This window comes from Canis lupus, chromosome 36 (genome assembly GCF_003254725.2).
Source record: "Canis lupus dingo isolate Sandy chromosome 36, ASM325472v2, whole genome shotgun sequence".
Classification (NCBI taxonomy): Eukaryota; Metazoa; Chordata; class Mammalia; order Carnivora; family Canidae; genus Canis; species Canis lupus.
In genome coordinates this window covers 11,468,624-11,492,809 of record NC_064278.1, presented here as the reverse complement: position 1 = coordinate 11,492,809, position 24,186 = coordinate 11,468,624, and the positions used below count along the sequence as shown (strand labels likewise).

The 24,186-nt window shown below is 35.4% G+C and overlaps 1 protein-coding gene and 1 long non-coding RNA gene across 10 annotated transcripts in view; one reads left to right on the top strand and one right to left on the bottom strand.

Moving 5' to 3' along the window:
- Window positions 1-24,186, top strand: part of LOC112668030 (sodium channel protein type 1 subunit alpha) — a 277,785-nt gene that overhangs the window by 55,688 nt on the left and 197,911 nt on the right. For all 9 annotated transcript variants that reach the window (XM_049106362.1, XM_049106363.1, XM_035698427.2 and 6 more), the window contains 6 exons: window positions 4,473-4,593; window positions 11,367-11,521; window positions 15,431-15,604; window positions 18,670-18,792; window positions 22,872-23,153; window positions 23,809-23,862. In XM_049106362.1, the coding sequence (XP_048962319.1) occupies window positions 4,473-4,593; window positions 11,367-11,521; window positions 15,431-15,604; window positions 18,670-18,792; window positions 22,872-23,153; window positions 23,809-23,862 (909 nt within the window). The remainder of the gene's footprint in view (window positions 1-4,472; window positions 4,594-11,366; window positions 11,522-15,430; window positions 15,605-18,669; window positions 18,793-22,871; window positions 23,154-23,808; window positions 23,863-24,186) is intronic.
- Window positions 8,721-24,186, bottom strand: part of LOC118350586 (uncharacterized) — a 73,002-nt gene continuing 57,536 nt past the window's right edge. The window contains exon 3 of the long non-coding RNA XR_004804649.2: window positions 8,721-11,128. This is a non-coding gene — a long non-coding RNA (uncharacterized LOC118350586). The remainder of the gene's footprint in view (window positions 11,129-24,186) is intronic.

Here is a 24,186-nt window from a genome sequence, read left to right as displayed (position 1 = left end):
TACCCTAGTAAAGAAGCACCTGAAGAGTACAGGAGGGCAGGGGCTGGCTTAAGTGGTTCAGGCCTCCACTGTTGGTGCTGTTATACTTACTGAAGTCAGTGCGAGCTTATGGGCAGGAGCGAAAAATGGTGCCAGCCCTCTCCTTCATCCTGCAGAGGGGAATTCAGGCCCACTGCTGCTCAGGAAGCCCTCACAAAAGAGTGAACAATCTCCCCTTGTGTATCCTAGGCTTCCCTAGATCCTTGCCTCCACCTTGTCTGTATCCAGGCTATCTTTCCTCTCAGCAATACAAACACACCTGTGTTTTATTTCAGGCATGTTGGCTGAGTTTCAGAACTACAGACTTTAGGGATGTGGTGTAGCACAGCACTGCACTGGTCCTTTGAGGGTCTCACCATCCTCGGGCTGGTGCCAGTTTGTCCCAGAGGGCAGTCACACAGACACACAGGAGATTGGAGTTTAGAGTAAAGCACAACAAAAAGTCAGCATCCAGGTTAGCTACCCTCAGCAGGTATCTCTGCCCCTATGCTAAGGAATGGGAGCACAATGACACCTGACAGCCTTTTTTCCCGAGAGGTAATGCTTCCTCTCCCAGATGCACACCAAGAGGGGGAAACTGTCTCTCCTGGTGCATCCCAGAGGATGCTCAGCATACCATGTGCTCCAGGGTCTCTCCTCCTCATCCACAGGAGCACCACTGCACCTGCTGAGCTCCACACTGACCACAGTGTGGACTTCTAAAACTCTAGTTGTAAAAACTCAAGATGATCAACACCTCTTATTTTCCCAGTCACTGGTTTTGAAGAAGTGTTTTTCTTGTATGGTCTCCTGTGCACTGCTCTCTCTCTCTCTCTTTCTCTCCACTGTCCATGATCAGCAACCTCCCCTTTGTAGCACCCGTGATCCTTCTCTCTCCTAAGTCACATCTCCACACCTCCTACTTTCCACAATGTGGTCTTCTCTACTTCTAGTTGTGCAGTTTGTTCTCTCAGTCCTCAGATCAATTTCCTGGGTCTTCAGAATGATTTGATATCTGTCTAGCTGCATTTAAGGGATAAGGCAAGTGTAGGATCCTACTACTCTGCCATCTTAACCTGATCATATTTTCATAATTGAAAGGGGCTTCTTAGATAGCTATAGTAGTTTACAATCAAGATTAGAATGTTTCGGAACTACTTCAGTGTTTTATGAATACACACTGAAAAATATGGGAAGATATATATATGTGTGTGTGTGTGTGTGTGTGTGTGTGTGTAGTAGGTACCTCAAGGTAATAGAATCAGGGAGAGAGTAGAAAGGACTTTTGTTTTTTATCATATATTATTGTTCATTTAAAATTTTTGAATCGAGTATATAGATTTTAAAGGAAAGAAAGACAAAATTTTAGAAAGTACCTAAAAACAACACCATATTATTCAATAAAAAAGCGAGAATACTGTCTATAGCATATTGCTATTCCTAATGCTAATGAATCTACAGCATATGATCCTGTATTTATACAGTGCATATTTATACAGTGCATATATGTAGGCTGTCAAAGGTAAAAAAAATTATCCTTGTTGACATGGAAAAAAGTAATAGATGAAAAGTATACTTAACTGTTTATTAAAAATAAAATTCACACAAAATAGCCTATTTATAACACTGAAAGGGACATTTTTGATGCTAAAGTATTTATTTCAACAGTCTTGGTGTAATATAATAATTCTTCTATTCCCAATATTACAAGAAAGGAAAATAATTACAAGTGATTGAGTTTGTAGATATAAAAATAAAAATATAATTAATTATGTAAAATGATTCAAATGATTGGCATGATCTTCTCTGTGTACTAAACAAGAAAATAAGAAAATTCAGTAGTTAACTATAGCAACACTAGCTATGAGAATAAAATGCATTTCTCTTCAAGAGAAAGTTTTTGTTATAGATGTTAGCCTTTCTATTTAAAGGTATCCTTTTGGACTCTGTTAAAGAAACTTCCACTTCAGTAAATATTAAATTTAAAGACTGAATAGATTAGAACTAAACTGACTACATCACTAGGGCATGCACATAAATGTTTAATATTATATACAATATTAAAATAGCTACTTTGTGAATACTTTATGCATTCACAGGAAAACATAGAATTCCTAAAAGCATTTTAAACTTGAATTTCTAAAAAGCCATAGCAATTTGGCTTATGATACAAACTATAGTTCATATCAAATATTTTGGTAATGTCTGTTCTGATGAGGAATAGTCTTGAAAAACTGTCATTTATGATAAAGAATTTGAGCCAAACTCTGAATTGAATTGACAAAAAAAAATTTGCCATAATTTCTATTTTTAAAAAGTTTCAGAAATGACAAGATATAGTTTATAAAATCATCTTAATTTTATTTGCTTATAAATTAACTTGGCATATCTTCTTTGTTAATGCTCGGTGAGAAAGCTAAATACTGAGATTCGAGATGTTTTCATTAATTTAGACTGAAGAGTCATTCTACAAATTAGAATCATTTTATTTAAAAATTGTTACCACCTTAGAGAAAACCATGAGAACTATTTGCTAGTTGTCAATATTTTGGCTAATAGCAGGAAAGTGCTTTGAATTCTTTCTGTTAGCTGTTTCTTCCACAGCTTTGCCTCAAAATCCAGGGCAAAAATCCATTTTTCAGGTTTGAAGGACTTGGTCTCATCTCCGTAGAATCATAGTACCTTGTCTTTCAGTTCCCTGGTGAAAGTCCATAGATAGCTGAGAAGTCCAGAATGGAGGGCATCAAATAATTGTAGTCTTTTAGATATTATACTTAAAATTAGTTTTTGTGCTAATTGGCACAGTAGGGCATATTAGTAATTATACATTTCCCATTATTTCTTGGAGTAATGTATATTTTAAAACCTTAAATATATCGTCTTATTATTAATTTCTATTTATTTTAAAGTCATTTTAGATCAATTCAGTGATTCACTTCAATCAATTTAAGTCTGCTTTTTAAATGAAATTTCATAGCTGATACTATTATAAAACAGTTTGCCCTGGTGGGAAGAATGCCTTTATACCAATAGCTTATAAGTATTAGAGTATTCATAATTCTTTACTCTCACTATAAAAACAACTTTACTTATATCATTCCATATGTACAATACTGTATCAATGCCTTTTTTACTGATGTTGAATAATGTGTGATAATAATAGCACTGAGAATGTGGTAACCATTAAAAACACTTTTAGCTTCCCAGTAAATCTCTAAAAATTAGTATTTTGGATTAGGCCTATGATATTAATGCAAATTAATAGATTAAGGAATCCGTTTAATGGAAACGAGTATTTCCTCACTTTTAGCCCTTGTATTTGTTGAACTATTCTTTAAAAAATTAGTAAAGCTGTAATCTTAATAAGGGGAGCATGTGCTGAAATAACTAGTAGTTTTCAATATTCACATGTCGTTTAGCAAATGAGAATGAAAAATGAACTCTTCCATTGATGTCCTGCTCTACCCCTTATAAAGCAAAATTAGGAAAAATTGACAGAGTTTTGCTACAGTTGCTGTATGTATTTTTTCTAAAACTTTGTGTATGTGTACGTTTGTAAACATCATGTTTGATCATAAATTTCTGGGCGGGAAAAACTTGTGTTATGATCAACTGTATGATCATAATGACAATGAATTCATTCCTGTCATGTGTGAGTCTGCCATGTTTAATTTCATTGAATCTTCGTTTCAGAGTTTGCATGTGGTGCTTACTTTGGTAGCCACTATCTTTTGACAGTATAAATAATACTTTCTGATCTTTTCAACTATATCCTGAAATCTTATACTAAAATGGGTGGTGTTGGATGAAATAATTACCATGGTCTTTGGCATTTTGATTCCAATATAATATTTGACATTATTTTGTCTTGATGAAAAGCCTTCTATCTATATCATCCTGGTACATATTCTTAAATCCAAGAGATAATAGAAGAAATATGTTTGAATTTAATTTTGCATTAATTTCTTTCTTTTTAAAATTTTAAGTATCAACAAGCTCTTCTGCCAACTGTCAGGATATGATCTTTCAATTATCAGGCATTGGCAATTTGGCACTTGTATCATTTCTACTGCGGTCTTGGTTGTCTGAATATAATAATTATTGGTGTACACAAATTTATATTAAACATAAAAAAATGAAAATGTGACCAGTACTTTGCAAATGTTATAGTTTGTAAAAATATACTTTATGCTAATTCTAAATACTTACTTGTTAGCATACTAAAAATAATAAAATTTATTTTTCACAGGATGTGTAGATAGAAAGATCAAGCATAGATGTATTGTAAGGTTATTTGACCTCGATATGTGTTTATACGTTTTTATGGCCATCATACTGTTGATCTTTTTTCATAACACTTTGCATGACTTTGATTATTAAATCAAAAAAATCTTAAATATAAGATTTGAATGAACTAAATGAACTGTCTGGGGGGGCGGTCAATTTCTTTTTAGAGATTGAACCGGTCGAGTTCCTCTGAGTGCAGCACAGTTGATAACCCTCTGCCAGGAGAAGGAGAAGAAGCAGAGGCTGAACCTGTAAATTCAGATGAGCCAGAGGCCTGTTTTACAGATGGTAAGAGAAAAATCAAAGCATTGGTTAGCCATCCATTTATTGATATTTGGGGTTCTATCTTCTATCCATGTCTGTAGCTCAAAAGTCTATTTCTGTGTTGATTCTTAAATCATTATCTTTACCCCAAATCTCACGTTTAATTTTTAGATATGCTTCCAATTCCCCACTGGTCATCTCTGCTGGTTGCCTTTAAACATGCTAAGTATAAGAAGTTCAAAACAAACTTTAGTGAGTTCTCCCCCATAAAATCCGTAGCTTCTTCTGGTCTTTATCTCATTTAGTGACATCATGATCTATCCTCCCTCTCAAGCTAAAGACTTTGAGTCAGCCCTGACCTCTTCCTTTCTAGCCCCATGTTCATCACAGAAATCACAAGTTGCTCAGAAACTCTGGGGACAGGGCTTACATCCTCCAAGGAATTCTGATGCACACTAGAAGCTGAGAACCACTGGTCTACAGGATAAAACCCAAAGTCCTTAACATAGCATGTAAAGCCCTTTGCACTTCAGTCTATTCTTTTCCAACAGTACCTCCTTTGATTCCTTTTCACTTCCTGACTTACTGAACTTACTACTCCTGGAATGTTTCAGGGATTTTGAACTTGACCTATGGAAATGTATAGTATTTTCAAATATGGTGTCATTCAAGTAAAAACACAAACCTATACTAGAGTTGCAGTATAATACGATAGTGTAGGTAACAAGCTTTGGAGCCTGATATATGTGAGTTCTACTTGGGCCACTGATAACTCTCTGAGACCTTGAGCACAGTTTTAAATATTTTATCTCAGATGCCTCATCTGTGAAATAGGCATAACAACCACATCTGAATCGTAGGGGTATCCAGGAGATTAAATGAGATAGTACAAATTAATTACCACAGTTCTTTTTTTTAAGATTTTATTTATTTATTTATTCATGAGAGACACAGAGAGAGAGAGAGACAGAGACATAGGCAGAGGGAGAACCAGGCTCCCCTCAGAGAGCTCAGTGTTGGACTTGGTACCTGAACTCCAGGATCACACCCTGAGTCAAAAGCAGAGCTTAACTTCTGAGCCACCTAGGTGTCCCTAATTACCACAGTTCTTACTAACATCATTCTTTTCCTTTTTTTATTTTTAAAAATATGTTGTTAATAATTCTGTAGAGAAGCTATGATAGCATAGTGTTGATGCTAGTGACTTACTATCCATTACTCTCAGCATCAGTTTTTTTGTAGAAGTCAGACTTGCATTCATCCTCAGTGATTTTTCTCAACCAGCCTCCTCTAGCACTCATGCAGTAAACAAAATGCTATCAAATAAAGATATCTTTGAACTACAATGGGTTCATGAATTTTCCTTCAATACAGGCTAAATTCTATTTTATTTGAGAAGCAAACAAGTATGACACCCAATTGACAGAAATTTTGTTTGCTGAAATCAGTACCATGGAGCAAAACACATAGAGTTTCCTTTAGAAGTGTTTGTATACTTAAGAATTTCATCAGGTGTTGCCTATTTCTCAGTAAATTAATAAGCACCATTAAATTTGTACAGATGCTACTAAGATTTTCTCCACCCATTTTATGAATGACCCTAACTTAAAACTCTAGGATAACTAGAGAGAAGTTGGGTTTACCAAGCAGATTAGGGCTTCAAATTAGGGGCTTTGGAAAAGCTTAAACCTTCTGCAGAAAGTATTAATGCTAAGCTATTTCAGTCTGTAAGGACTATCTTATTAACATTAAACTACATAAAAAGTTTATTTTAGTCCTACAAAGCACTAATGAGACTATTTATGTGATTTCTTTAAAGTTATGCATAACTTCTAAATTGAGTCTAGTGTATAGGAGATATTACAGAAACACGTTTTCAGAGGTGTTTAGTCTTGACCACTGAAAATTTACTAAGGGCCAAGGTTTCAGTTATACAAGGTAAATACATTCTGGAGAGCTCTTGTGCGCCAATGGGACTATACGTAACTCTACTGCATTGTATTCTTGAGATCTCCTAAGAGGATAGATCTCAACTGTTCTCACCACACATACAGGGAAGAAATTGGTGAGAAGATGGCTATGTTAATTAGCTTGATTGTGATGATTATTTTACAATGTATACTTAATATCAAATTATCAATTTATATACCTAAAATATATACAGTTGCTTTACTACTTTTCATCATATTCCTCTTCATCTTTTTCTCCTCCCTTTATGCCAGGCCTTTCCTTAGTTCTGTTCCACTAGCTTCATAATCCAAGATTCCAGGCTCCTCCTCTAGATCTGCCACTGTTCTTCACTAGCCTTACTTCTGCATGTGACGGCAACCTGACATGACAGGACTTTTTGATTCTGCTTGGTTTTACATTATACTCTTTTCGGATTATACAGTTAGTATATTACAAAATCAGGATTAGGATATGAGGAGGATACTCTTTTCCAGGAGTACCTGTGTCGCTCAGTGGTTAAGTGTCTGTCTTTGGCTCAGGTCATGATCCCAGGGTCCTGGGATTGAGTCCCGCATCAGGGTCCCTGTGGGGAATCTGCTTCTCCTTCTTCTGCCTGTGTCTCTGCCTCTCTCTGTGTGTCTCTCATGAATAAATAAATAAAATTTTAAAAAAGAGAAGGATACCCTCTTTTCCATAAAATAATGTATTTTCTGTTAATTTGGTAGAAGGAACCAACTCAACTTGCTCCCAAAATGTTCTGAATTCAACTTCCTATAAAATAACTAATAAGTAATTCTAACTTTAAGAACACAATAACAACTCACTCGTACTTTTATCCTTTTTTTAAAGAAAATATGGATGAAATACTTTAGAGAATTTAGAAAGTTTTAAGAAGTGTTAAAAAACCCCATTTTCCTAATCAATTTTTACATTATATGATTATACTATTATATTTTTATTAATAGGTAATCTTTCTTGGAAGAGGTCGATGGAAGTTAGTTTTTTTTGTTTGGGGCGGTGGTGGGGGGAGCACTGGCTTAACATGATGAAACCCAGTATAGACTTTATGAAATGTATCACGAGAACAAATTAATGAAACCACCCAAAAGAAATAGCATTTACCCAAGAGGACCCATTAAAATGTTTGAGAGATTCTCTGTTATGTTTACATTTAATTAACAGTCCTTTTAAAAAAGAATGTATGATAACATTGCTAACCAGCTAGGTTGGAAATCTCTTAGGATATGCCTTTGCATAAAAGCCAGACAGGCAGTCGAACACTCCTGCCTCCAAATAAGGGTGAGAAACTCTCTGAGGTGTGATAAATCCTGAGGGCAATATTTATCAACCTTCATCTCAGATAAAAAGTTTACTTTTCTAATTAGAATATATTATCTGTTTTCTTGCCTCAATCTTTTGAATAATATTTCTCTTCAATTTTAAGTGACACAAATAAATCTCAGATAGTAAAATCTTAAAGGGAACTTTTCTCCTCTGCTAATTATACTTGAGGCAGATAAATTCTGTTCTATCCTTATTGTCACAAATGGGAAGATCTCATTCTTTTTTATGATTGAGTGGGAACTCATGGTATGTGTGTGTGTGTGTGTGTGTATATATATATATATGTAATATATATATATATTCTTTATCCATTCGTCTATTGATGGACTTAGATATTATAAATAATGATGAAATAAAGATAGGGGTGCATGTATCTTTTCAAATTAGTATTTTTGTTTTCTTTAGTAAGTACCCAGTAGTGGAATTACTGGATCATATGGCATTTATTTTTAACTTTTTGAGGAACCTCTATACTCTTTTCTACAAGGGCTGCGCCAATTTACATTACCACCAACAGTACACAATGGTTCTGAAAGGAAAAATTTTTTAAAGATCAATTAATTGTAGTTCCTCCTTTTTCAATTCTTCCTTTTCTTCAAAATAAGTGTGGTTGTTTTTTAAAATCAACTTTAATTTTTGAAATCTCAGTCATTATCTTTTTGGGTCTTTCTTGGTTATGGTTCTGTTCATCAGCTCTTTATGAAACTTATTACTCCCTGACTTTTTTGCTGCAGCCCCTTACATGTCTCTCCCACTTCTGCTCTGTCTCCTTCTCCTTCAGGGTTTTCTCTAATTCCATCTGTCCTAGTGGTATTCAGGTGAATGTTTAACAAATAATTCTCCAAAAAAAAAGAAAGTATGCATACATTTATCAGTTTATTTTAAATCTACTGATATAAAGGATGTGTAGCACATGATTTACAAATAACATAAGCAACATTCCTTATTGTACATGCCCTATAGCTCATTGGTTCTCATAGAATGCTGTTGTTAAATTCTACCAAAGTTTTGGATTTGTAGATAACCAACGATTACAGTTGATGAACAAGTATAGTTTTAACCTGAAGGTTGGTTGGTTATTTCATTTATGTTAATCAGTAAGCTAACAGTGAGACAAAGAAACTGTATGTCAGAACTTCACTCATTCATCAATGATGTTTGCAAATCTTAGATAATAGAATTTGAATAAGGAAAGAATATTTCCTCAATTTTTAGTGCTATTCCCAGTGTCATGGCTATAAATATGACACCTTTACTGTCTTTTTTAAAAGATTTATTTATTTATTCATGAGAGATACACAGAGAGAGAGGCAGAGACACAGGCAGAGGGAGAAGCAGGCTCCCCACAGGGAGCCCGACGTGGGACTCGATCCTGGGTCTCCAGGATCACACCCCCGGCCGAAGGCGGCACTAAACCGCTGTGCCACCAGGGCTGCCCAACACCTTTACTGTTTTATATATTTTATTAACATTTCCTGTATTACTTGTTAAGTTTACTCTAGAAAATCAGCAAACCCTGGTTTATAGCATTTGATGACTTTTGTAGTGTAAAGATCCCCACCATGGCTTATTTCAAACTACTGATGTGAGTTCGCCAAATGTGGAGATGCTACCAAATGAAGAGATGCCACTAGTTCAATAGCATTTTGTACTCTCAAATTGTCATTTTATTTTTATAGTATGACAAATTTCCCTTGACTCAAATAGAAGACAGAAATGTACTCGAGTATAGATAATAGCAAAATGATTTGAAAGGGATATGTTTTTAAGATTTAGTCTTTTCAAAAGTAAGTTATAATTTTAAGTTCATATAATTTAACTTTTGATAATTGCTGCATTTAACAACAGGCTTGCAAAAATGCCTGCCAGTTTAACAATGAGTTATCAAAACTTATGTGAGCTGGCTCCAGCATGTCATTGCATTCTGTTCCTTAATATTACTGTTTTAGAATGCTCTAGATATGGCCTTTTCTTGGCCCTAAATAGATTTTTATATGTATGACCTCAAAAATTCTCCTTTTCTAGCCCAGACTTTCCCCTGAGCTTCAGATTCAGACCTCCAAATAACTACAGGACATTTGTATTTGGAAGTCCTACCAGCATCTCAAACTCATTACCTGCCAAGTAGCCCTGCACCTGTATTCTTCATTTCATTGCTGACATTCATCCATCTGTTCTGAGTTCCTCCTATTCTCTTATGCTGCATAACTAAATCCTGCTGATTTTACCTGCCAAACATGTCTTGAATCTATTACTGCTCTAATTCCTAACTAGAGTTGCCATGACCTATCCAGCCTTATTAAGGCTACTGAACAAGAACCCTAAATGTTTTTTTGCATCTTCCCCTCCTTTTTTTCTCCTCTTCCACTTATCCTCCATTCAACTGTTGGAGACATAAATTTAGGTTTAATGTGCCTATATCATTCTCTGCTTACAACCCTTCACTTACTCCCCAACGTTTATAGAATATAGACCAAACTCCTTCATGTGGAAGAAAATCCTTTCCATAATCTGACCAACTTCTCTAACCTCATTTCTCACCCATGCCTCCACACTTGGCTTTCATCACAATTCTGAACTGCTTATAATTCCTATGCATAACACATTTTGCTCCCTCTTGGCCTGGAATTCCACCCATACTCTTTTTGGCTAGTATTTTGACTCAATTCAGATGTCAGATCTTCACAAAGCCTCTTCTGGTCTCTTAACAAACGAGTGGGGTGAGGTTTTCTGTGCTATCAATATTACACCTTTATATTTGTGATTTTAGTTGCCTTATCCAGTTAGTCATTTATTTCTATATCTATCTGCCTAGCCAAAACAAAAAAATAAGTTCCCAGATTAGAGAAAACTATGTACATAGCTAAGTATATAAAAGATTAAAAAATAATAAATGGAGAAATTAATAAATAAGCCTAAGATTTTAAATAAAATGATCTTCAACTCATCTTGCAGCATATTTTGCACTTAAAGTTCCAAATGTAGAGTTGTTTTTAATATAGAGTACTTGAAACAGTTTTATCTGCTTCTAATCAAAATCTACTTTTTAAAAATTTTAGAAACTCCTACTAATTTTCTTCATATTATCTAGAATGAAGCTTTGTGAGGAACTTTTTTTTTAATAGAGTAGAAGGATCAGAAAATTGTAGATGAAATCCACATCAAGGAAAATTAGCAGAGAAGGTCCGGAAAAGCATTTTGTTCTCAGCTTTGAGTTTCATATTCATTCATTCCATGTTTGTCATGTATCCACACAGTGTTTGGACTGCAATAATGAAAAAAAATAATAAGTGCTTTAAACACTTTGGAAGAGATTGATGAGAAATCAAGAAAGTACAGAATATATTTTAAGTTAGAAATAATTGACGTTATTTTTAGTTGAATGTATTCAAGTTGAATCTATTCAAAGCAGCAGTGTTAGAAATTATTCACAGGGAAAGCTTTGCATAAGCATTTTATTTATTCTGAATATCAAGATTTTATATGCATATCTCTCTTCTCAGGTTGTGTGCGGAGGTTCCCATGCTGCCAAGTTGACATAGAATCAGGGAAAGGAAAAATCTGGTGGAACATCAGGAAAACCTGCTACAGAATAGTTGAACACAGTTGGTTTGAAAGCTTTATTGTTCTCATGATCCTGCTCAGCAGTGGTGCTCTGGTAAGTTATATGACACCTAAAGCAGTCATTTGAGTCCCTCAGTATTTTTAATAAATGAGTTGGAGGATAAAAATATCATGAAAGTTGTTTTACCTAAAAATGAATCCCTATGATTAGTACTGGGACAAACTTTTAGTTTAGTTCAGTAAATATTTACTAAGCACTACTCTAGGCCAGGCATTATTCTTGCTGCCTTGAGTGCAAAGGTGGTTAAGATCCAGGTACTTTTCTCAATGAGTTCAGAGACCTCTGTAGAGAGAGGCACAAGTGATTATAGAACTGGGATGTGTTAGTAAGTGAAGAATATAATTGATAAAGATCTTTAGCAAGAGATGAACAATTGTCTGCTTGCACTTTCAGGAAAGTAGCTGATTTTTTTTTTGCAAGATCTAGAAAGATGAATAGAATTTTCCAGCCATACATGGTGGGCTGGCTGAGGGAAACAAGTGTATATAAGGCAGCATTAAATATCATGATGTGTTCAGGAAATTAAAAGTTGTCAAGTTGTAGAACATGACATTGGAGGAAAAGCAAATACAGGGAGGAGAGTGGTAGCCACAGGTACTGTGACAAAGATAGGCAGTGTCAGCTTATGAAGCATCTTGCAAAACAAACCATAATTTGGGGGTGAGAATGAGACACACTTCTTATGTGCATATACCAAGCACTTTCTATGGAAGTTGATAAGCATCTGGGAGAGTTACAAGTTCCCTGAGCCTTTTCTTACTCACTTTTCTTTCCCACTGACACAAATAGAGATGAACCCTTAGAAGCCCAGTTCCAGCTAGAGATACCACTGGAAATTCCATTATACTAAAAAAAGAATACTCAAGAACTTTGTAAATTGCCTCACAGATAGTCTTCATGGACCTGGGATTGGATTTTACTTTACTTAAAGAAGCTAACCTCTTGCTATTTCACAGATGCTAGTGGAATATGAGACTTCCAAGTCAGAGACAAAGGATTTTATTCCTCATGACATTGGAAGCAACATGAACTTCAGCATGTTTGGGTTGCTCCCCTTAGTCCCCAGGTCTCATGGGGGCATGGCATGGGGATAAATGGTACACATAAATGCATTAGCATCACAGCTAAAGAGCACTAAATTTAGAGAACCCTGTCCTTTTTTTTTTCTTTTTTTTTTAAGAGAAGGGGAAGAGGAGAGGGGGAAAGAGAGAGAGAGAATCTTAAGCTGGGCATGGAGCCCAGTGCGGGACTCCATCTCACAACCCTGAGATCTTAGCATGAGCTGAAATCAAGAGTCTGACTGAGCCACTCAAGTACCCCAAGGAACCCTGTCTTTTTATAGCAAGCAGTAAGCAGCCTTGCTTTTTTGTCCCAGAGGCACTGTTTCATCCTTCATAGTTGCTTGTTGCTAAAGCAACACTAAGAAATAGCCTGAGTAAAGAGCAGTCAGGTTCTTGTGTCCTTGGCATACCCAACAAGGATATGTTGGGGTGCTCAGGGCCTACAGTGGATGACCTCTTTTGAAACAGAAAATAAATAAGAAAAATGCTTTTCTTCTTATCTGGTGGAATCCAAATAGGAATCTCAACAATATCTACATTATCTTGTATCCATCATAACTAAGGAAGTTTATTCTGTGTTGAGCCATACACATAACTGAGACTTTTAGAAAGGAGAGTTAAAAAAAAAAGTTTAGAGTAATCCCTTGTTCAAAATATCTAAAAAGCAAGATGACATTTTTGGGAAGAGGCACTCTCCAAACTTTGGTTAGCCTGGGTAAGGCAATTGGTTAAGAATCTGACTCATGATTTCAGCTGAGGTCCTGATTTCAGGGTCATGAGATGGAGCCGTGCATTGTGCTCCTCGTTCAGCATGGGACCTGCTTGAGATTCTCTCTCCCTCTCCCTTGGCCCCTCCCCCTGCTCACTCCTGTGTTCTTTCTCTCTCTAAAGTAAATAAATAACATCATAAAAAAAAAACACACACACACACAACCCTGAAATTCAAATGAATGAATCATATGAGGAAGAAAAGGGAAAGGTATTTTAAGAAACTGCTATTTTTTACTCAGGGAGTTTGCTAATTGAACTAGATTTTTTAAGTACCTGTCTATAAAATAAACAAAAAAATAACAGCTGAGTTAGTACATAGTTATTTTTAAGATCCTTGCATAGGTTATTTTTGCTTAATCTTTATAAACAATCCTGTGAAGTTATTATTGTTTTGCTTATTTTACCAATGAGGAAATTGGGCAGAGAGTTTAAAAAGTTGTTTAAAAAAATAAAATAAATAAAATAAAAATTAAATTAAATTTTAAAAGTTGTTTAATGTCCCAAAGTTAGTAAATGACAAACCTATAACTTAACTGAGGTCTGAAGTCACAACCACCGTATCTTTTCACTGATTTCTGGCTCCTCAGAAAGGAGAGTACACGCCATGTAGAAACAAATGAGCGGTTACTGAAATGAGTAACAGTAAAACCTGCACTACACATTAATGTTGCCCTTGCATCCTTGCTCCCATATCCACGAAACTAGTCCTGGAGGTTAGCCAGGAGCCCTGCAGGCTGAATCTGGTTTCCAGCTCTAGAACCAGTCAAAATAAGATGTACTCAGGCAGGGTATCTGGTTTTCAGCCTCAAGACTTATTAGTTACTGGTCCAGCTCTGCACCCCAGTTCCAGGAACTCTTTGTTCTTTGTGATCGAGTCCCTTTGTTACCTTTGCATTCTAATACTAAAGTGTTGCCATACTGTCTGTCTGGGAAGCTGCCAGACTCTTCCACAACTTGCAGAAGGGAGGCCAGAAAATCCTGAGGGCTGGAAGTTTTCCTTTGCACTTCAGTGGCACTGACATTCAAAACCTCAGTCAGCTGCTAGAACCTTCTTTTACCATTTTAGTAAGTCTGCTCATTCTGTGCCCCAACTTCTCTGCATGCTTCAATATTGATACCAACAGTATGTAATAAGTGTGAAGGATCATTTTAAAAGTAGATAGAAGAACTTGGAATAAGAAGAATTCCAATGGCTTTGGATAGGTAATGTAATGTACCATTAAGGATACAACTCCTTTTGCTTTCATGTTCTTCAACAAAGTGGATATTGTTTCACCTTGAAAGAGAAAATTCTACTGCTTCAGACCTGTTTAGGTCAGCAGTATTTTCAGTGTCTGAGGTGATCTCAATTCATTAAATCTGTTCTAATTACTTCTCAAGGGACTAATGGCTATGACCACAGAATATCCTCTATTACTTACTGAAAGTTTTCACTTTCAAAACTGAAAGTTCCAGAAGAGTGTCAGAAAGTGCCACATTCATCAAATGAATGTAATGGTGATTTGAAGAGGTAAAGCTCTCAATGAATGATAAAATACTGTGCAGAATTCAAAGAAAGAAGCCATCCTCTGTGTTCTACAGCCCGATGAGCTACTGCACTTGTCCTTTCAGCAAACCTTCCCTTGCCTTCTGCTGTGTTCTTGACACAGTGTGAGGCACTGGGAATGCACAAGCATGTAAAAACTGAAGGAGATCTCCAAATCCTACTGGTGGGTGTGAAGGAGAGTGCAGGGTGAGAAAGATAAATATGATGGACCAATCTGGGAATCATGTTTTAAATTATTAAGATTCATCCAATTTGATGAGAGGTAAAGGGGAGTCAGAGGAAGTAGAAATCACTGTATCAAAGATGAGTATTCCTTTAGAAGATTATAAATAATTTTATTCTTTGCACCCTTTCTCTTAACCTCTGGTGACCAGTGGCACATACTAGTGAGAAGTCTAGGATGAAGTGTTACATAGTACTGTAAACCAGAATAAAGTCAGCTAGCCCATAATAGTATGTATCTTTCAGTGTAAAATTCTCCATCAGAATTTTATTTCCAGTCTTTGTTATGAATCATAAGCCTTAAGTTGGACGTGAGTTGAAATTTGAATACTATTTTCACAGGCTTTTGAAGATATATATATTGAAAAGAAAAAGACCATTAAGATTATCCTGGAGTATGCTGACAAGATATTCACGTATATTTTCATTCTGGAAATGCTTCTAAAATGGGTAGCTTATGGTTATAAAACGTATTTCACCAATGCCTGGTGTTGGCTGGATTTCTTAATTGTTGATGTAAGTTGGGTTTATTCTTATAAATAAGTGTTCTGAAGAACATTTAGTAATGTTTGTTATCATATTTTAATTTTGGTTAGCTTTTTGTACTTTCAGACTATAGCTTCATGGTTTTTTTTGAAATATTAATGTAGCTAATAGAAATATATCTGTAAGGAGTATTAAAAGGGAAATTTGGCAGTGACTATGGATTATTTTCTGTACCATTCTAACATTTATAAGTTACTTATGCGTATGTTTTCTGCAATCAGAGAAAATTTGATTTTATATACATGTATATATATGTGTGATTTGAATATCATTCCTGTTGGGAAGAACAAAGTGAAAACCTTGGTGGTGAAGGGTGGGAATGAAAAGGGCAGAGGCCCAGATTAAGAAGATAAAACATTGGGGCACCTGGGTGGCTCAGTCGTTGAGCATCTGCCTTCAGCTCAGGTCATGATCCTGGGGTCCTGGGATCGAGTCCCACATCAAGCTCCCCGCGGGAAGCCTGCTTCATTCTCTGCCTATGTCTCTGCTTCTCTCTCTCTTTCTCATGAATAAATAAATAAAATCTTAAAAAAATAAAACATTGATTTTTTTACAATATAAAATTAGAAAATAAAAGAGGATAAGGAATATTCAAGTCTCATATGTTAGCTGAAAGTTATGTAAAAGTATAATGCTAAAGCTAAATAACTCTGGGTTTAGGAGTTTGGGAGGCATGGAATTTCAAAATATTGATTTCTGTCTCAGTGAGAGGGAAAACCAGAATGAGTCACAATCCTATCCCCCCTGAAACATCCAATTTACCTTTCATCTCTAGAGTGGCAGTGAAGCAGAGAAATAGGCACTGGCAATTTCAAGTAATAAATTCAGAGAACTATTCAAAACTTGAATGATGGAAAATATATAAGAATGCTTCAGTATATGCATTATTTTTAACAAAGCAAATATTTTTAAGGAGTCTTGTTGAAATAGGAAAGAAATCCTAAAACAGCTGCAAGAGTAAGGCACTGCAAATAGAAATGGTGTAACATCCAATTTATCGATTTATTATTATTTAGTATATTTTATTTTATATCTTGATATAATTTAATATCACATATAATAGTGACCTTATTATATTTTATATTATTTTAAAAGGCTTTCTAAATTAATTCATGACCTCAGTTTCCCAATCTAATTTTTCTTAGAATGATTTATGTTTTTCCATCTTCTGTTAATTCTCCCAGATTTTCCAAATTCTAGTCTTTGTGGCTAAGGAAGGAACAACTTAGAATCAGTTACAGTTCTGAGAGATATTTTTTACATCTGATGTCTAGAATTAGAGGGCAGTATGAAATTTTTTTTATAGTCTTAACAAGTGCTTCAACATTTAACTGAGAATTTGCATCAAATTTTCAGAAAAGATAAAGATAGCATCATTCATAGATATCAAAATTGCGAGTAAGCATGACTATACATAGCCACATCTGCAAAATTAACCCAAAACTCATCATATCTACTCAAAAGTTCAGTTTCTCAACTGTCATCCGAAGCTCAGTAAACTCTTTTTTAACAGATCAATATATAAAACATTGCAAACAATAACATTTTTGTTTTCTATATTGGTGATATGCAAAAACAATTTTTTTCCTGATATAGCTATACATTACACCTCCTATGTTCTTTGGACCTTCTCTGTAAGAACTCTGATTTTTGATACCTTATATTAGTGATTCCATATGAATTGTTTTTCAATTTACTTTTATATATGTTACCTCATTACTAGCTAGAAAAATAAGGAGTAAGGTAAATGCTTTTGTAACATAATAAATTTTTTACTCTGTCAATAGTTAAATATAAGGAGGTTGACTCCCAGGTGTTCCCATCCCATGGAAAATTTCAATCTTTTCATCAGTACTTAATTCATAATGAAGCGCTGCATTCCAGACATTGTTCTTAGACATTGTTTCCTGCTACACACAGTGTAAAAACAAATGAATATTTTAAATGGACCTTACTCAGAGACTGAATGCATTACAGATCCAGATGTAAGGTCATTGAGGAGCTTATTGCTCTTTTACCAAAATGTTTATTGATTTTATTTCTATCCATGTTCCTTCCTCTAAGATAGTTTATGATGAGAACACAACTTTCTGTTGGATACTGGTTATGGTCATTGTGGCAGGTCTAATGTGATGAAGTTCTGTATGTCTATGTTGATTGTAAAGCCAGTGAGATCACTTACTCTTAAATTCTCATCAATACAATTGAGATTTTTCTCCCACTATTACTATGTAAATCCTTTGGTGCCAGTTCTGAGAAATTACAAGGCAGAACTATCTTGTGGGGAATTAGCTCCATCTCAGAATCATGAATCTTCAAAATGTTTTTGAATAAGGTTTATAGTAGGACTAAGATTTGGTTGAGTTGGGGATCCCTGGGTGGCGCATGGTTTGGCGCCTGCCTTTGGCCCAGGGCGCGATCCTGGAGACCCGGGATCGAATCCCACATCGGGCTCCCGGTGCATGGAGCCTGCTTCTCCCTCTGCCTGTGTCTCTGCCTCTCTCTCTCTCTCTCTGTGACTATCATAAATAAATAAATTAAAAAAAAAAAAGATTTGGTTGAGTTAATGCCACACTCATGACTTAGCTTCAGAATCACACATTTTGTTATGCCCTAGGTTTTATTATAATTGAAATTTTGATTGTTGTTCTAATTAAATGTAAAGCATAAATGTATAAGTTGCTCACATTAAATATATAGCATATCTAATTAAATATATCAAGCGTCAATTCAGATTTAATAAGCAAGAACATAATCATTGACCGCAAAGAGTGTGAAAAGCATGTGTGATTTTTATTGACAGAAGAAATAACCTACTTTCCTTCTACTATTGTTTTTAATTTTTTTAGCCTTCCTTTAAAGCTATGTCCTTACAAGAGCATTCATCTTATCTATTTTTAGGCTATGAATCGACAATTTGATATATAAAATATGATTCTTGCTTATCTGCACTTAGTGATCTTTGAAATTGACTTTTCGTCTTTATGCTTTATTATTTCATTGGAATGATTAATGAACATTTTATTTTTTTGTAGGTTTCTTTGGTTACCTTAGTTGCAAACACTCTTGGCTACTCAGACCTTGGCCCCATTAAATCCCTTCGGACACTTAGAGCTTTAAGACCTCTAAGAGCTTTATCTAGGTTTGAAGGAATGAGGGTAAGAAAATGCTAAACTTTCTAATATCTTTATTTTCTAAATGGAATATAAAATATGAAAAAAGTAAGTCTGTAGAAATTATGGGCTGTTTATATGTATATATGTCTACATATCTACTTATAGATGGGCTATTTATATATGTGTATGTACATATGTATATACATAGTATTTACTGCATATTGTTTAACAGAGTAAAATACAATAATGCCTCCTTCATGTAATATTGTTAGGCAGTAATTCAAATAAATGACTTTTCCTTTTTTAAATGAAAATCTTCTCTAAAAAAAAAAAAAGAAAATCATCTCTATGCTAGGAAATTTAAGTGAATGGGACACTATTCATTCTGATACCATCTCCCATATACAAGTTATCAGGGACTTGCCTGTATCCAGTGCTCATAAAATATTCTTTCAAGAGCTATGCTGGGTAGGACTCGTAAGAAAAAACAGTGAAGTGACATCAGCCACCACCTTAAATTTCATTCTTAAAACAAATGTTTCAATGAAAGTAGAATTACCTCCAGATTACATTTGACAAAACTAAAGCTCTGAGAATTTACATAATTTGTACTAGGCTGCATGGTGCCAAAAAAAGAGATTATTTTGTAGAGACAAACAAGGTGAGACAAATAATGACCTGTAGCAACTTAGCTTTAAGAACTGTATTAAAAGGGCACCCTCAGATGCCCGGGTGGCTCAGTGGTTAAGCGCCTGCCTTGGACCCAAGGCATGATCCTGGAGTCCAGGGATCGAGTCCCACATCATGCTTCCTGCATGGAGCTTGGTTCTCCTTTTGCCTGTGTCTCTGCCTTTCTCTCTGTGTCTCTCATGAGTAAATAAATAAAATCTAAGAAAAGAAAAAAAAAAAAGAACTGTATTAAACCAGCAACTTCATAAAATACATGGAGGACAATGACCTTGTTTTCTCTAATTAGTCAATACCCTCATTTATAGCTGCTCTTCTCAAATTTTCCTCTCACCAGCTTTATACTTGTTTTTTCCTGCTTCTGCTGTTCTCTTGGCTGAAGTGCTTCTCCCTGCCCTGTCTCAACCCTAACTTATCAATATAGCAGACAGTTATCTACCCAAGCCATTAAGCCTTAATTTAAATTTGCTTTGTCTCTTCACCACCGAGCATAAGTAGGCATCTTCCCTCTATGTTCAGACATACAAAATTCTTATTATATTGTTTTTTACTTATTTATCTGACTGCTTCTCTACCTGTAGTCCCTGAAAAACTCAACATGTATATTAGTTTATCTCACTTATCTCACTGGTCCTCCACATGTGATCCTCAGACCAGCCATCAACGTCATCTGAGAACTTATTAGAAATGCAGATGCCCAGGCCCAGCTCTAGACATACTGGATCATAAACTCTGGGATGGGGCTCAGAAATCTGAATATCAGAGGTCTTTTAGTCTAGCAGGTCTTCGGTGTTATCTCTGCTATGAATGTCATGTCTACTGCTTAATGTATCCAGTGTACAATGGCTTCCAGGTATATGAGAGATTATGATTATACAAAAAAAATCATAAGAATAAGTCAATTCTTTTTATCACATGAGAATTGAAAAATTACAATGGCATTGGAATCCATTGACATTAACTTCAGTTTTTGAGCATTTGTAGAATGTTACAATTTCTCTAGAGCTTAAGATTGATTTCTGGACTCAAACAGACAGTATACTGCATTTTCATGAATGAAGAATATACTTTCCCCTACCAAACTACTTCCCTCAGTGATTAAGCAAGCTCATTATTTTACTCTCTTTCCTCTTTATCTATTATAGAGCTGAACTGGATGCAGGAGAATGTCTTAATGTATTTGAAGGACCAGATATGTCTCTTAGGCATTTATTAACCATACAAAAAAAAAGGGGGTATGTTCTTTAACACTGCAGGATGATTCTGAAGAATAAATGAAATAATTATTTGAGGCATTTTGTAGTTAGCTTCCTTTGAGTCTTGAGGCTCTTAAGCTTATTGACTTTCCCAAAGTACTTCCCATCAGACCAATATGTACCTATCTCCCTCAGAGACCCACCATTGCTCACATTCTTTCAGCAAACATTTTTTAAATATTTATTTATTTATTTTATTTATTTATGATAGACATAGAGAGAGAGAGAGAGAGAGAGAGAGGCAGAGACACGGGAGGAGGGAGAAGCAGGCTCCATGCCGGGAGCCCGACGTGGGACTCGATCCCGGGACTCCAGGATCATGCCCTGGGCCAAGGCAGGCGCTAAACCACTGAGCCACCAAGGGATCCCCTCAGCAAACATTTTAAACATCAGCTATTTGTCAGCTATTATGCTATAGAAAGAGTACATGGTGAAGAGACTCAGTTCCCCAACACTGAGTAGGGACAAAAATCATGGAGACACAGGGGAACAGGAGTTATTCTATGACATCAGCTATAAATTAGTAAGCACACAGTACTACAGAAACATGGTGGTTGGAGTGGCCACTTGGAAAAGTCAAAGGCCTCACAAGGAGTTGACATTGGAGCCATAACTGAACGAGTGGGCCCAAATCTCAAGCACACAGGCATCCCAGGCAGAGATGCAACCTGATGGGAAAGCACAGGGTTGAGTGTGCAAGGCATGTCTGAGCGATGACTAGAAGATGAATGTGCCATGATAAGCACAGTGGGGAGGGAGGTCAGCAGGAAGTGAGAATGAAAGCATAGGCCTGCTCAAGAGTTGGCCACTTTGAACTTTACTGTCTACTCTTGTTTTTCCTAATCCTTTTAGTGTCATGTACACTATAAGAATCTCATAAAAATATGGATAATCTCTTCATTTAAAAAGTACAGCCATATGTTTTTCATATAATTTCATGCCCACATGGAACCTCAACAGGCTCATGGACCTCTGGGTGATAACTATTGTTCTAGCCCAGAGGTCAACGAACTAATACCCACAGGCTGGTTGCCTGTTTCGTAAAGGAAGTTTTACTGCCTCTCAGCCATGTCCATTTGTTTATAATTTATTACCATAGTGACAGAATTGAATAGTTTCAACAGAGACCACATAACACTCAAAGCCTAAAAATACTTAAGAAAGCGTTTGCTAATTCCTGCTCTAAACAATATTAAAAGTAAGTCAGAGATCTTAATGTTTCACCATTTGGAAGAAAGAGGGTGCACAGTGCTCTTACTTAAAAAATTAGTCTTTAACATTTGGATTCAAATTTAGGCTAGAGATGAAGTATAAAAAGACAGGTTTTGAAAGAGGAAGTAATTAGGAAAATCTGGAGAATGATAAACGCTACAGTAGTCTTCCTGCAGGAACACTGGAGTGGCACGAGGCACTGGTGCTTAATAGCAGTGGAAATGCTGAAAAGCAGAAATAAAGGAAATATTAAAGATAAACTATTTTTATTTTAACCAAGGCAAGCATTATCTATATTTAGCCAAGGATTTATATGTATAAAGCATATTTAGACTTAGAATAATAAATTTGAAAAGGTGCCTCTCTTTAAGCAGATGGAGAAAGAGTCCCAGAGTCTTAATTGAATTCATGTATCACACACCTAACCAAACCAATTAAATAAAAGGGTTCATATAATAAAAGACTCCTAACCTCAACTCCTGCTTACATACACAATAGTTTCTCTATCTGAAAGAATTTTAGCACTGGTCATTCTAGGATTATGAACCTTTAAATGTACATTTTATTTGTTATATTTAGGAATTTCTTTTTTTTTTCCTAGAGTATGCAGATTTACGACTTCACCTTACATATATCAGGTTTTTGGTTTATTATTTTTATTTTTTTATTTGTTTAAGCTGCGGTATCATTTTAATCACTTTGTTTTGCATTGCTGCTAATAGTTTCAATGTGTGTGTATCATCTATTTTAGTAAACTTGTTGTTCTTAGGGCTCCTATCTCACTTTGTCTCGTTTGGCATACTACTTGAGCATAGACATTCAATTAATACATGTTGGTTGGTGATTTGATGTCTTAAACGTGTAAGGGTGGCTTTTCTAATTTGATTCTGCATTGTGCTTCATTAATGTTGACCATTTAACATTTTGACTAATCCTAATCTTCCTTTTCTTCCTTTTGAATTCTAGGTGGTTGTGAATGCACTTATAGGTGCAATTCCATCCATCATGAATGTTCTCCTGGTGTGTCTTATATTCTGGCTAATATTTAGCATTATGGGAGTAAATTTGTTTGCTGGGAAGTTCTATGAGTGTGTTAATACTACAGATGGGTCACGTTTTCCAACAAATCTAGTTCAAAATCATTCCGACTGTTTTGCACTGATGAATGTTAGTCAGAATGTACGATGGAAGAATCTGAAGGTGAACTTTGATAACGTTGGACTTGGTTACCTGTCTCTGCTTCAAGTTGTAAGTGAGCCTTGTCATGATTGCTCATTATTTTAGTAGACACTAGATGAGGGATAGAAGGCATTCTTTAAATAATCTATTACCTAAAAATTAAAGATAATGTACTTTATGACTTTAAAAAGGAGACTGGGTCTTTCTTAGATTATTTGCCTATAAAATATGAGTTAAGAAGCATGTACTGTTGCATTTGAGAGTCATTAATTCATAATTGACTTCTGGTGTCATTTGGCTCCTCACCATTGCACCATCTGAATATTGATCCAAAAATAGTTTTTGGACTGCCAGTTTTACACTACATGGAAATGGGAAGAACTTCCCACTATCACAGAGGATCCTTAAGAAATGGAGGAAAAATGTTTCCTACCTTATTCATAAAATTCTCTCTGCCTCTGGAAAAATTAAGGTTCATGTACAATACTTACAGGAATTATAAAAACTTGGAAATAATTAACTAGAACTAAGATTTAGAATGTGACTGGGACTATGTCCTTTTTGTTCTTGATATAGCGTCTTTATATTATATTGATATTTTGAAGTACAGTAAAATTCAGTGATTTGATGTCACTTAATAGATGTAACAATAAATGAACTAAACTCATGTATGGCTATTTTAGAATATCAGCTTCACATCCAGATTTTATTGTTATATTTATAGGCAACATTTAAGGGATGGATGGATATTATGTATGCAGCTGTTGATTCTGTTAATGTAAGTATTGTTTTCCTATATATTTTTTTATTGAAGTTCGATTTGCCAACATATAACATATAGTATAAACACCCAGTGTAATTATTGATCAATATTACACTAAACTTACAATTTTAAGTTTGGTTCAGCCATTTTCAAACAGTAACCCCAAGGAAACTTTGGCATGTACACACAAAATGAACTCCCACCTAATAGTAGACTAGCAATTATGCCCGCAGCATTTGGAGACAGAGCTTGCTCAAATTCTATCTCTGTCATATCATATGAGCTCTGCAACTGACTTTGGACAAATTACTTTGCCTCTCTCAGCCTGTTCATTGAAAA